At 27.5% G+C, this 14,954-nt stretch overlaps 1 protein-coding gene across 1 annotated transcript; it reads right to left on the reverse strand.

Annotated features, from left to right (window-relative positions):
* Window positions 1-657: 657 nt before the first annotated feature.
* LOC107476331 (AT-hook motif nuclear-localized protein 1-like) lies at window positions 658-13,998 on the reverse strand. Its single transcript, XM_016096133.3, has 4 exons — window positions 13,556-13,998; window positions 12,958-13,022; window positions 12,714-12,845; window positions 658-825 (listed from the first exon to the last, which is right to left on the reverse strand). Exons 1-4 carry the CDS (start codon window positions 13,863-13,865, stop codon window positions 658-660), a joined length of 675 nt encoding a protein of 224 aa, XP_015951619.1. The 5' UTR covers window positions 13,866-13,998.
* Between the last annotated feature and the right edge of the window lie 956 nt (window positions 13,999-14,954).

A 14,954-nucleotide genomic window follows, 5' to 3' on the forward strand; every position in this document is an offset into this window, starting at 1 on the left:
TATAAGCGATTGTGAAAAAAATTTAAATCTTATTTTGATAAATATTGGCTGTCAAAAATAATTTGTTAGAAAATTTTGAGAACATATTTTCTGTGATACTTATTAATTGTCAAAAATACTATTTATTTTGACACTTATTGACTATAAAATATTTTTAACAAAAAATTTTAACAAAGAATGAGATGTGATCTTGAAACTAAAGAATAAATTGAGATTTTGAAGATAAAGAATGAGTAGTATAATCCTAAACTGAGAGCAGTGCGATGTCAAAATTAACAGAGCCCAAAGAAGAAAAAAAATAGTAGAGTAAATTGAAAACAAATGAGTGTCAAAATTGAAGAGTAATTTTCTACGGTCAAATTTTTCGTCAAGAAAATATAGAAAATTTAACATTTGTGATATTTGTCAAAAATATATATTAATTTTGATATTTAATTATGGTGTTAAAAAATAAAGTGTCAAAATAACTCTATTTTCTTGTAGTGATATATATTAAAAATAAATTAAACTACACATCTATTTATACACAAATACATTGGTAGCTGATTTTAGTATACGAATAATATTTTTTATTATTTTTTTTTATTTGAACTACGGAAGAGATTCAAAGAGCTTGGCTTTACAGCTTAGAAGATAAAGAACACATTAAAGAAAGTATCATACTTGAATGGGGCCAGCAGCAGTTAGCACACCAGCAATGCCGCCGCCGAAAACATGGCCGTTAGGATTGACTAGCATGATACTCAGTCCACCAGTCCTACTTCTCATCCCACAACTCTCTACAGGTGTGTATGATCCAGATAAACGTAAAATCTCATATCGACCCTGATAAAAAATGAAAATGTAAATTAATAAGATAAGATCATGAATCCTGAATTTCAAATAATGAACGTACATTAACCATTTGATTTTTTAAAATTAGTAAAACTTATTTGACTCTTTTTCAATCTTTTATTCTTTATTCATATAAGAGTGAGTAATTCAGATAAAAAACTATCTAAAATTAAATTAAGACATTTAGAGGTATTATATTTGTAGCATTAGTAATATAATGTGATGTTTGATTTAGAACCCATAATTTAATCATAATTATGACCGAAAATTATGTTAAACGTTAAATAATAGTGAGCTTATTTACAAATATTCTTAAAGATGTTAACTAAAGTAGTAGTATTTTTTTTGTCATGTATTAGTTAAATACTACAATGCAATATTTTAATTGGTAATTTCTGTAAATTCTTTAAGTATTTATTTGAAGGTTCAGTTTTTAGGTATCCGCAAAAAAAAAATTAAATTTGTTTACTTTTAAAATATTAAATGAATAACATAAGATCAAAAATTTTGAATTCTAAATAATGAGCATACATCCACTATTTATGTCTCACACAAACAAAACTACAATATAATATTTTTAAGTAGATTTAATTTTTGAAAACTAGTAAAAATTATTTGATTCTTTCTCAATCTTTTATTCTTCATTCATAACAAATTTATAGAAGAGTGAGTAATAATTCGGATGAAAAGTATTCCCAAATCAAAATAAAAAATTGTTCTAGCTAGTCTCTCCTTGTGTCTCTCTATCTGTCATACATTTAGTGGCATTATATTTGTGGCATTAGTAATAATGTGATATTTGATTTGGAACCCATTATTTAATTATAATTATGACTGAAAATTATGATAGTGGTTGAATTTATTTATAACTATTCTAAAAGATGTTGACCAAAGTACTAATATTTTTTCTGTGTTTGAATGTATTAATTAAACACTATAGTACAATATTTTAATTAGTCATTTCTGTGATGTCTTTAAGTATTTATTTGACGGTGCAATTTTTAGACACGTTTATAGTAGAAAAAAAGATTAAATTTATTGACTTTTAAAATGCTAAATGAATAAAGCAAGAGATACCAATGAAAGTAAAAAAAAAAATTGACCTAAAATTATTGAAGAATCTAAAAGGTCAATTATCATAGCAATTGCATTTGTACCAAATACTTATGTCACACAAAAAGAAGGTTCTCAGAAAACAAGTCTACAATCTTTAGGCACCTCTATCGACAAAAAATGCTTGAATTTGTTGACTTTTAAAATAGTAAATGAATAAGATAAGAGATATTGATGAAAGTTTAAAAAAAAGGTCTAAAGCTATTGAAAAATCTAGAAGATTAATTACCATAGCTATTGCATTTGTACCAAACACTTATGTCACATGAAAAAATTCACAATAGCAAAAAACAAGTTTACAATCTTTAGGCGCGTTTATCGGAAAAAGATCAAATTTGTTGACTTTTAAAATGTTAAATGAATACGATATGACTAAAAATTTTGAATTCTAAATAATGAACATACATTGACCATTTGTTTCTGATACAAATAGCACTACAATATAATTTTTTTAGACAAATTTAACTTTTGAAAACTAGTAAAAATTGTTTGATTCTTCTCAATCTTTTATTCCTCTTTTCATAGCTAATTTATAGAAGAGTGAGTAATAATTCAGATGAAAAGCGCTTCAAAATCAAAATAAGATTGTTCTAATCACTCTCTATGTCTCTTTTTTTATAAGAGATTTAGTGATATTACATTTGTAGCACTAGTAATAATATATATTTGATTTGGAACACATCATTTAACCATAATTATGACTGAAAATTATTATAGAAGATGAATAATGAGGAGTTTATGTACAAGTATTCTAAAAGATGTTATTAAAGTAGTAGTGCTTTTTCTGTGTTTGAGTGTATCAGTGAAACACTAAATACAATATTTTAATTAGTAGTTTCTATGAAGTCTTTAAGTATTTATTTGAAGGTTCAATTTTTAGGTGCGTTTATCGGTGAAAAAGAAGATTGAATTTATTGACTTTCAAAATGTGAAATGAATAAAATAAGACCAATATATTTGAATTCTATCTAATGAACATACATTGACCATTTATTCCTGATACAAATAACACCACAATATAATTATTAGGCAACTTTAACTTTTGAAAACTAGTAAAAATTATTTGATTCCTTCTCAATCATTTGTTCTTCATTAGTAGAAAATTCATAGAAGAGTGAGTAATAATTCAGATTAAAAGTGCTCCAAAATCAAAATAAAAAATTGTTCTAATCTCTCTCTCTCTCTATGTCTATCTTTCAATAAGATATTCAGTGACACTAGTAATAATGTCATATTTGATCTGGAATCCATCATCTAACCATAATTATGACCGGAAGTTATGATAGATATTGAATAAAAACGAGCCTGTTTACAAGTATTCTAAAAGATGTTAACTGTAGTAGTAGTGTTTTCTTTTTTTTTTTTTGTTTGAGAGAATTAGTTAAACACTACAATACAATGTTTTAATTGGTAGTTTCTGCAAAGTCTTTAACTATTTATTTGAAGGTTCAATTTTTAGGCGTGTTTAACGGTTGAAAAAAGATTAAATTTATTGACTTTTAAAATGTTAAATGAATAAGATAAGATTAGGAATCCTAAATTATAAATACTGATATCTAAATGATGAACATACAATCACCATTTATTTCTGATACAAATAGCTCTACAATATTATTTTTTTTAGGTGAAGTTAACTTTTGAAAATTTGTAAAAATTATTTGACTCTTTCTCATTCTTTTATTCTTCATTCATAGCAGATTCATAGAAAAGTGAGTAATAATTCAGATAAAAAGTGCTTCCAAATTAAAATAAGAAATTGTTTTTTATCTCTCTATGTCTCTCTTTCTATATACGACCTTTAAAGAATTATATTTGTATCAGTAATAAAAATATCATATTTGATTCAGAACCCATCATTTAATCATAATTATGACTGAAAATTATGATAGTGGTTGAGTTTATTTACAACTATTCCAAAATATATTGACCAAAGTAGTAGTATTTTTTTGTGTGTGTTTGAGTGTATTAGTGAGAAACACTACAGTAAAACGTTTTGATTGGTCATTTCTATGGTGTCTTTAAATATTTATTTGATGGTGCAATTTTTAGGCGTGTTTATAGGCGAAAAAAAAGATTGAATTTGGTCACTTTTAAAATTTTAAATGAATAAGACATGAGATATTTATGAAAGTAAAAAAAATTGGCCTAAAACTATTGAAGAATCTAGAAGATCAACTACCATAGTAATTGCATTTGTACCAAACACTTTTGTCATAGAAGAAAAAGTTCACAACAGCAGAAAGCAAGTCTACAATCTTTAAGTGCCCTTATCGGCAAAAAAAAGATTGAGTTTATTGACTTTTAAAATGGTAAATGAATAAGAGATACTTATGAAAGTTAAAAAAAAATGGTCTAAAATTATTGAAGAATATAGCAGATTAATTACCATTGCAATTGCATTTGTACCACTTATGTCACCACAGGAAAATGTTTACAAGAGCAGAAAACAAGTTTACTCGACAGAAAAAAGAATGAATTTGTGGAATTTTAAAGTGTTAAATAAATAAGATATGAGATATCGATGAAAGTTAAAAAAAGGGGTCTAAAATTATTGAAGAATCTAGAAGATTAATTACCATAGCAATTACATTTGTACCAAACATTTATATTACACGGGAAAAAAGTTCACAACAATAGAAAACAAGTCTATAATCTTTAGGCGTGTTTATCAGCAAAAAACAAAAGATTGAATTTGTTAACTTTTAAAATGTTAAATGAATAAGATAGGACCAAAAATTTTGAATTCTAAATAATGAACATACATTGACCATTTGTTCCTGATACAAATAGCACTACAATATAATATTTTTAGGCGAATTTAACTTTTGAAAACTAATAAAAATTATTTGTTCCTTCTCAATCTTTTATTCTTCATTTATAGCAAATACATAGAAGAGTAAGTAATAATTCGGATGAAAAGTGCTCCAAAATCAAAATAAGAAATTGTTCTACTCTATGTTTATGTCTCTCTTGCTATAAGATATTTAGTGGCATTATATTTGTGGCACTAGTACTAATGTCATATTTGATTTGGAACCCATCATTTAACCATAATGATGACTAAAAGTTATGATAGAGATTGAATAACAAGGAATTTATTTACAAGTATATATTCTAAAAGATGTTAACTATAGTAGTAGTGTTTTTCCTGTTTGAGTGTATTAGTTAAACACTACAATACAATATTTTAGTTGGCAGTTTTTGTGAACTCTTTAAGTATTTATTTGAAGGTTCAATTTTCAGGTATATTTATTGGCGAAAAAAAGATTAAATTTATTGACTTTTAAAATGTCAAATGAATAAGATATGACTAGAAATCCTGAATTATAAGTACTGATCTCTAAATAATGAACATATATTGACCATTTATTTCTGATACAAATACTTTTTAGTCAAAGTTATCTTTTGAAAACTAGTAAAAATTATTTGACTCGTTCTCATTCTCTTATTCTTCATTCATAGTAGATTTTTAGAAGAGTGAGTAATAATTCAGATGAAAAATGTTCCAAAATTAAAATAAGAAATTCTTCTTATCTCTCTTTATCTCTATCTTTCTATTAGACCTTTAGAGAATTATATTTGTGGCAGTAGTAACAATGTCATATTTGATTTGGAACTCATCATTTAATCATAATTATTATTGAAAATTATGATAGTGGTTGAGTTAATTTACAACTATTCTAAAAGATGTTGACCAAAGTAGTAGTGTTTTATTTATGTGTTTGAGTGTATTAGTTAAACAGTACAATACAACATTTTAATGGTTGTTTCTGTGATGTCTTTAACTATTTATTTGATGGTGAAATTTTTAGGCGCGTTTATAGGCGGAAAATAATTGAATTTATTGACTTGTAAAATTTTAAATGAATAAGACATGAGATACCGATGAAAGTAAAAAATAAAATAATTGGCCTAAAATTATTGAAGAATCTAGAAGATCAATTACCGTAGCAATTGTATTTGTACCAAACACTTATGTCACACACGAAAAGTTCACAACAGCAGAAAACAAGTCTACAATCTTTAAGCACGTTTATCGGCAAAAAAAAAGGTTGAATTTGTTGACTTTTAAAATGGTAAATGAATAAGATAAGAGATACTGATGAAAGTTAAAAAAAAGTCTAAAATTATTAAAGAATCTAGAAGATTAATTACGATAGCATTGTATTTGTACCAAACACTTATGTTACACAAGAAAAAGTTCACAAAAGTAGAAAATAAGCCTACAATCTTTAGACACATTTATTGACAGAAAAGAGAATAAATTTGTGAAATTTTAAAATGTTAAATGAATAAGATATGAGTTACTGATGAAAGTTAAAAAAAATGTCTAAAATTATTAAAGAATCTAGAAGATTAATTACCATAGTAATTGTATTTGTACCAAATACTTATGCTACACAGGAAAAAGTTCACAACAACAAAAAACAAGTCTACAATTTTTAGGTGCGTTTATCAGTAAAAAATAAAAGATTGAATTCGTTAACTTTTAAAATGTTAAATGAATAAGATAGGACCAAAAATTTTGAATTCTAAATAATGAATTTACATTGACCATTTGTTCCTGATACAAATAGCACTACAATATAATTTTTTTAAGCGAATTTAACTTTGGAAAACTAGTTTGACTCTTTCTCATTCTCTTATTCTTTAGCAGATTTTTAGAAGAGTGAGTAATAATTTAGATGAAAAGGGTTCCAAAATTAAAATAAGAAATTATTCTTATCTCTCTTTATGCCTATCTTTCTATAAGACCTTTAGAGAATTATATTTGTGGCAGTAGTAACAATGTCATATTTGATTTGAAACTCATCATTTAATCATAATTATTACTAAAAATTATGATAGCGGTTGAGTTAATTTACAACTATTCTAAAAGATGTTGACCAAAGTAGTAGTGTTTTATTTCTGTGTTTGAGTGTATTAATTAAACAATATAGTATAACGTTTTAATTGGCTATTTCTATGATGTCTTTAAGTATTTATTTGATGGTGAAATTTGTAGGCGCATTTATAGGCGGAAAAAAATTGGATTTATTGACTTGTAAAATTTTAAATGAATAAGACATGAGATATGATGAAAGTAAAAAAAAATAATTGGCCTAAAATTATTGAAGAATCTAAAAGATCAATTACCGTAACAATTGTATTTGTACCAAACACTTATGTCACACACGAAAAGTTCATAACAGAAGAAAACAAGTCTACAATCTTTAGGCGCGTTTATAAGCAAAAAAAAGGTTGAATTTGTTGACTTTTAAAATGGTAAATGAATAAGATAAGAGATACTAATAAAAGTTAAAAAAAGGTATAAAATTATTGAAGAATCTAGAAGATTAATTACCATAGTTATTGTATTTGTACCAAACACTTATGTTACACAGGAAAAAGTTCACAAAATGAATAAGATATGAGATACTGATGAAAGTTAATAAAAATGTCTAAAATTTAGACACATTTATTGACAGAATTTTTTTTTTGTGAAATTTTAAGATGTTAAATGAATAAGATATGAGATACTGATGAAAGTTAATAAAAATGTCTAAAATTTTTGAAGAATCTATAAAATTAATTACCATAGTAATTGCATTTTTACCAAATACTCATGTCACACAGGAAAAAGGTCATAATAGCAAAAAATAAGTATACAATCTTTAGGCGTGTCTATCAGTAGAAAATAAAAGATTGAATTCATTAACTTTTAAAACGTTAAATGAATAAGATAGAACCAGAAATTTTGATTTCTAAATAATGAACATACATTGACCATTTGTTCCTGATACAAAATAGCACTACAATATAATTTTTTTAGGCGAATTTAACTTTGGAAAACTAGTAAAAACCATTTTATTCCTTCTCAATCTTTTATTCTTCCTTTCATAGCTAATTCATAGAAGAGTGAGTAATAATTCAAATATAAAGTGCTCCAAAATCAAAATAAGAAATTGTTTTAATCTTTCTATGTCTCTCTTTTTATAAGATGTTTAGTGGCATTGTATTTGTGGTACTAGTAATAATGTGATATTTGATATGAAACCCATCATTTAACCATAATTATGACAAAAAATTATTATAGAGATTGAAGAATAAGAAGCTTATTTACAATTATTCTAAAAAATGTTAACTAAAGTAGTTGTATTTTTTCTGTGTTTAAGTGTATCAGTGAAATACTACAATACGACGTTTTAATTGGTAGTTTCTATAAAGTCTTTAAGTATTTATTTAAAGGTTTAAGTTTTTTGGCGCGTTTATCGGCGGAAAAAAATTGAATTTATTGACTTTTAAAATGTGTGAATAGATAAGACAAACAATTTTGAATTCTAAACTAATGAACATACGTTAACCATTTATTCTTGATACAAATAGTATCACAATATAATATTTTTAGGCGAATTTAACATTTGAAAATTAGTAAAAATTATTTGATTCCTTCTAAATCTTTTATTCTTCATTTGTAGAAAATTCATAGAAGAGTGACAAATAATTCGAATTAAAAATGCTCCAAAATCAAAATAAAAATTTGTTTTAATCTCTCTCTTTGTTTTTCTTTCTATAAGATATTTAGTGGTATTATATTTGTGGCACTAGTAATAATGTCATATTTGACTCAGAACCCATCATTTAATCATAACTTTGACTAAAAATTATGATAGAAATTGAATAACAACTAGCTATTTACAAGTATTCTAAAAGATGTTAACTATAGTAGTAGTGTTTTTTCTGTGTTTGAGTGTATTAATAAAACACTATAATACAATGTTTTAATTGGCAGATTCTGTGAAGTCTTTAAGTATTTATTTAAAGGTACAATTTTTAGGCGTGTTTATCACTGGAAAAAAAGATTAAATTTGTTGACTTTTAAAATGTTAAATAAATAGGATTTGACCAAGAATCCTGAATCTAAGTACTTATCTTTAAATAATGAACATACATTGACAATTTATTTCTGATACAAACAGCACTACAATATATATTTTTTTAGGCGAAGTTAACTTTTGAAAATTAGTAAAAAATTATTTGACTCTTTCTCATTCTTTTATTCTTCATTCATAGCAGATTCATAGAAGAGTGAGTAATAATTTATATGAAAAGTGCTCCCAAATTTAGAAGACACAAATTTTCGATGGACATGGTGGTACACAAGGCACTGTTTGGTTGATGTCTGTGTATGTCAAAGATAGAGACACATAGGACGTGTTCTTTGTTTGGTACGTGAGACACAAAAATAAGAGAGACACAGTGACACAGAGATACTCACAAAAAACATGTATTTTGTGTCTTTCCAATTAGCTGAGACATTAATTTTTAGTTTGAGACACTGAAATTTTTACCATTTTATCCATTCAACCTAATTTTCTTTTCTTCAACCATTCTTCATTTCCTCTCTTTGTAGCCTCCATACTCTCTGCCCATTGTTGTTGCCCGATTTGGGCTTCGACGGCGTTGCTTCCATCCTCTCTCTGATGACGTTGTTCGTCTTCTGTCTTTTCCTTTCAGGCGGCATCACAGCAAAGAAGAAGGTTTTTCTGCTTCACCCTTCGATCAGCATCAACAGCAACTGCCGTAACGAGAAGACACTCTCTCCCCCGTTCGCATTTTATTCTTCCTCTCTTTGGCAGCGGGCTGCAGATCTATAGCGGAAGCAATCACAGATCTCATTATAGATATGATATTTTCTCGCTGGCCTCATCCTCCTTCCACCTTTCCTCATTTTCATCTTCTTTTCATTTTTCTTTATCTCTTTCTTTTCTTTCATATACTTTGTTGCTTGTTCTACCTCAGATTCAATTTGTATTTGTTTCAATTTTTTTAAATAAAAATTTTGAATCTTTGTATTATTCAATTAGGATGATATTGAAGGACTTTTGTTTATTTTCTAAATATCAAATTTCGAATTGAATTTTATTTGTGGTGTTCTTTGTCGTGATGGGGTGATAGCTAATTCTTTATTCAGATTTATGGAGATTTGTGTATTATGCTGATTTTTAGAAATTTTGGGTTAGTTTTTATGCTTATGGGGTTGATTTTGTTTTGGATGAAGAATTACAAAAAAAAACTGTGTTGGTTTTGAAGATGGTGATGGCATGGTAAATTGTGATGATTTGGAAGGAGAGTGAAAAGGCATAAGTAGTGATGGTGGTGATACAGGAATGAATTGGGTAAAATTGACTTTTTAGTAGAATTATGAGTTGTGTGTTCTGTCCATGTCTTAATTATCAAATAGAATGCAAAACTAATATCTTTTTGTGTCTATGTACTCTTGTATATTTGTGTCAATGTCTTCATAATTTTAAGATATGAACCAAACACAGCCCAAGAGCACACAAAATACATGTCTATCTTTAGTGTCTCTCCTTTTATCTTAAAACACTGAGACATAACTCTTAAGACACAAAATTTTCCACTTTTGTCCCTTCATTTTTTATTAAATTATAATTTTATCCTTATGGTAACCTTAACCCTAATCTTCTTATTCCTTCTCACCTTTCCCTTTTTTCTGATCTGTTCCACCGTCACCTTCCTTCTTCCTCATTCCTCCTCCCTCTTCCTTCCCTTATCTGCCTTACCCACTATCTGCCTCCTTCACACATTGCGACACCGCCCTCCTCCTTCTTCCTCTTCTCCCACTCTTCCTTCATCCCTTTCTCCCCCTGTCTTTCCTCCTATTTCATTCCCTTCCAGTTTCTCATTTTCAGAGCCTCATCTTCTCCATCTCTCCTTCTTCCAAATCAAAATTCTCTGTCGCAGCCATTGTCATCGTAATTGCTATTCGCTATTGCGTCTGCCCGTATTTCCAAATTCGTCATTGTCTCTACTTCAAGTCGTGATTGTCATCATTTTTGGCGTTGCTAGCTTTTGGATATGTTTTTCTCCCTCTCTTTCTCTGAATCTGCTCTCTTCCATGCAATCACCTTCTTCTACCTCCAGATCCATTTCCACTATGTCTATTGCATTCGAGTTCTCTATTTTTTTAATTTTTTATTTATTATTTATTTATTTAAATTTTAATTAATATTTGTTAGATCTGATGATGATATTTTGTCTAATTGAATTTGTTGATTAGTTTAAGAGTTATAAATGGTGGTAGAAAAGTGGTACTGGTAATGGTAGAAAAGAAGATGTGATAATGGTGGTAGTGGTTTCATAATAGTGAGGACAATATTGACATTTACATTTTATTATTTGTTTGTGTACGTAGTTACCAAACAAATTGAAAAAATTGTGTCTCATTATATTTATGTCTTCAGTGTTTGTATGTGTCTCTGTCTCAATCCATACATCAACCAAATGTAGTCTTATAGAATTATATTTGTGGCACTAGTAATAATGTAATTTTTTACCAAAAATTTTATGTAATAATGTAATTATATTTGTCTTTAAGTAGTTATTTGATGGTGCAATTTTTAGACGCGTTTATAGGAAAAAAAAGATTGGATTTATTGACTTTTAAAATGTTAAATGAATAAGACAAGAGATACCGATGAAAGTAAAAAAATGGCCTAAAATTATTGAAGAATTTAGAAGATCAATTACCATCGTATTTGCAATTATATCAAACACTTATGTCACATAGGAAAAAGTTCTCAACAACAGAAAACAAGTCTATAATTTTTAGGTGCGCTTATCGGCGGAAAATTTTTTTTGAATTGCTTGACTTTTAAAATGTTAAATGAATAAGATAAGAGATACTGATGAAAGTAAAAAAAAAAGGCCTAAAATTATTGAAGAATCTAGAAGATCAATTACTATAGTAATTGCATTTGTACCAAACACTTATGTCACATAGAAAAAAAATCACAATAGCATAAAAAGTCTACAATCTTTAGGCGTGTTTATCGGCGAAAAAAATGATTGAATTTGTTGACTTTTAAAATGTTAAATGAATAAGATAAGAGATACTGATGAAAATATAAAAAAATGGTCTAAAATTATTGAACAATCTAGAAGATTAATTACCATACTAATTGCATTTGTACCAAACACCTTTGACACATAGGAAAAGGTTCACAATAGGAGAAAACAAGTCTACAATCTTAAGGCGCGTTTATTGGCAGAAAAAAGATTAAATTTGTTGACTTTTAAAATATTAAATGAATAAGATAAGAGATATTGATGAATGTTAAAAAAATGGTCTAAAATTATTGAAAAATCTGGAAGATTAATTACCATAACAATTATATTTCTACCAAACACTTATGTCACATAGAAAAAAGTTTACAAAAGCAGAAAATAAGTCTACAATCTTTAGACATATTTATCAGTAGAAAACAATGAATTTGTTAACTTTTAAAATATTAAATGAATAAAATATAAAATATTGATGAAAGTTAAAAAATGGTCTAAAATTATTGAAGAATCTAGAAGATTAATTACGATAACAATTGCATTTGTACCAAACACTTATGTCACACAGGAAAATTTTCACAAAAGCAGAAAACAAGTTTACAACTTTAAGCGCGTTTATCGGCGGAAAAAACGAATGAATTCGTTGACTTTTAAAATGGTAAATGAATAAGGTGTTTGTGTTACTAAGTTCTAATCAAATTTCAATACTCAAAGCTATAAAATCACTTCCTCATGCAATCAAAATTCAGTTCAATTAGTCCACTAAAGTAATTTTTGTTACAGCACCATCAATCTTATCAACAACAATAACAAGAATCATAGTATCATGTAATAAATCAACATTCAAAAAGGAAAAAATATATAACAGAAAAGATAACATTGCATTGAAAGAGCTTTTATCAAACAGATCAGATTCATACCTCATAAGTCCACAAACCACCAGAAGAACCAGAACGGTCTAATGTAACACTAGAGATTGCTCCATTGGCAGAAAGAACACAAATTCCTCCTGGATACTTTTCGACGAATGACATGATCTTTGCAGCAACATCCTGCAAAGCATCAAAGTATGATCTCTATCTAGATTACAAAATGACAGATACTTTAAATTTGTTCAAGAAATGCAGCATAATAGTACTGAGAGTCTGAGATTTTATACATTACCTCTCCAGCATGAAGATTCACCACATGTGGTGTAAAGCCTACACCATCCAAATTTGCAACCTCACCTTCACAGATTACAGAGAGAGAAAAAAATTATCAATACATATGTATGTGCTATATCCAAAAAGTACCATATATCAATTCAACTAAAAATTTCACAACCAAAATTTGAAACAAAGTAACACACATACACATTTCTAGCAATGAAATTCAAGAAAATGTTTATATACAAACTGCCAACTCTAGATTAGCACCAACTTAAGAAATGCACAATTTTTCTTTATCCAACAAAACAAATGATTCAAGAAACAATAACAGAAATAATTTAGCATCCATGCAGTAACAACAGATACTCCTGCATTTTTTTTCCTTGAGCAAACAAAAAGAACCAATTTTGCAAGCTTCAAAAAAGGATTTCAAAAACCACTCATTATTAGTTCAAAGACAGAAGTCTCATTCACTATCACATTATTTCTCTCAACAAAATTGTTTCAAAAAAGGAACAGAATTTTGTGGGTGTTTTGTTATAATAGAAAAAGATCATGGATTTTCTCAGCAACCAAACATGTCATTATCAAATAGCAACCAAAACACTCACCAAAATGAGACTGTTGTGGTGATGCAAATGCCATTGATTCTGCATTTGGAGGACATGTCAACCCCATGATCCTATTTGGGTCATACTTCCTTGGCCTTCCTCTCTTCTTCTTCAGCTTCTTATTCTCTAAGCTCCCACTTGTTGTAGCCATTGTTGCTACTGCTATTGGTTGTGGTGGTGGTGGCGGTGATGGTGTAGCTCCAGCATTGGTTTCCACTTTCATGCTCATCATACCAAGTTCTTGAGCTTGTTTTGGTGATGAAAGGGATGCCATTGATGCAAAAACAGAGGTGCTTAGAGTTTCTGCCATGGAAATTTTGGTTTTTTGGAAAGATAATGAAACACAAAAAGAGAAGAGAAGAGAGAAAAGGTGAATGGAGTTTGAAGAATAGAATGGAGAGTGAGTATTCAATAGCAATGGCGCCAGAAAGAAGAAGGAAGAAAGGAATAGAAAATGGGATGGTGTTGTAGCAATTTTCTATCATCCTTTTTATAGTGTTATATTTTATTTCAAAAATGCTATTTGTACACCAAAGTCAGCTACTAAAATCAGTCATAAATGTATTTGTGTATAAATATATGTGTGATTTAATTTATTTTCAATGTATATTTATATTTTAGCATGTATTTTATACCGGTGACTAACTTTGATAGCTGATTTTAGTATACACTTAACATAACTCATTTTATTTACTTTAATTTTTGGAATTTAATGCCTGCTTTTCTCTTTAAAATAGTGTTATATTTTATTTACTTTAATTTTTGGAATTTAATGCCTGCTTTTCTTTTTAAAGTAGTAATATTTTTTCCTTTGGTTGAGTATATTAGTTAAACATTATAATTAATCAATTTATGTTGGTCGAGTGATTAACTTATTCATTCATTTATCTTATCTAAGTGTTAGGGGGTTTAAATTCTTATTCGTATATACTGTAACCTATTGGCCAATGATAAATCCTTAAATAAAGTTTAGATCCATGACATTAGTTAATGAGAGTTTATTGACTCTTAAAATATTAAATGAATAAGATAAGAGATAATTTTTATGAAGTCTTTTTAAAAAGTTAACTAGTATAATTCAACGTTTTAATTGATAATGTTTATGAAATCTTTAAGTATTTATTTTAAAATATAATTTATAAGCATATTTATTAGCGAAAAAAATGAGAGTTGGTTGACTTTTAAAATATTAAATGAATAAAATAAGAGATAGCTTTTATGAAGTTTTTAAGTATTTATTTCAAAATTCAATTTATAACCATGTTTTTCGGCGAAAAAAATGAGAATTTGTTTACTCTTAAAATATTAAAGGTATAAAATAAGAGATTTAGGACCTTGAATAATAAATGTGCTTTGTTGGTGGTAAAGGATTGCTTTGTTCATCCTGTCGGATTAAGAA

The sequence above is a fragment of the Arachis duranensis genome, chromosome 2 (assembly GCF_000817695.3).
Source record: "Arachis duranensis cultivar V14167 chromosome 2, aradu.V14167.gnm2.J7QH, whole genome shotgun sequence".
In the NCBI taxonomy this organism is placed as follows: domain Eukaryota; kingdom Viridiplantae; phylum Streptophyta; class Magnoliopsida; order Fabales; family Fabaceae; genus Arachis; species Arachis duranensis.

What these genes read in the sequence shown, in the direction of transcription:
- LOC107476331 (XM_016096133.3), bottom strand. Translation starts at nt 13,865, where the DNA reads ATGGCAGAAACTCTAAGCACCTCTGTTTTTGCATCAATGGCATCCCTT. An exon ending in ACCACAACAGTCTCATTTTG is followed by an intron (nt 13,023 to 13,555) that starts GTGAGTGTTTTG and finishes TAATCTGTGAAG; the next exon opens with GTGAGGTTGCAAATTTGGAT. An exon ending in TGAATCTTCATGCTGGAGAG is followed by an intron (nt 12,846 to 12,957) that starts GTAATGTATAAA and finishes GATGCTTTGCAG; the next exon opens with GATGTTGCTGCAAAGATCAT.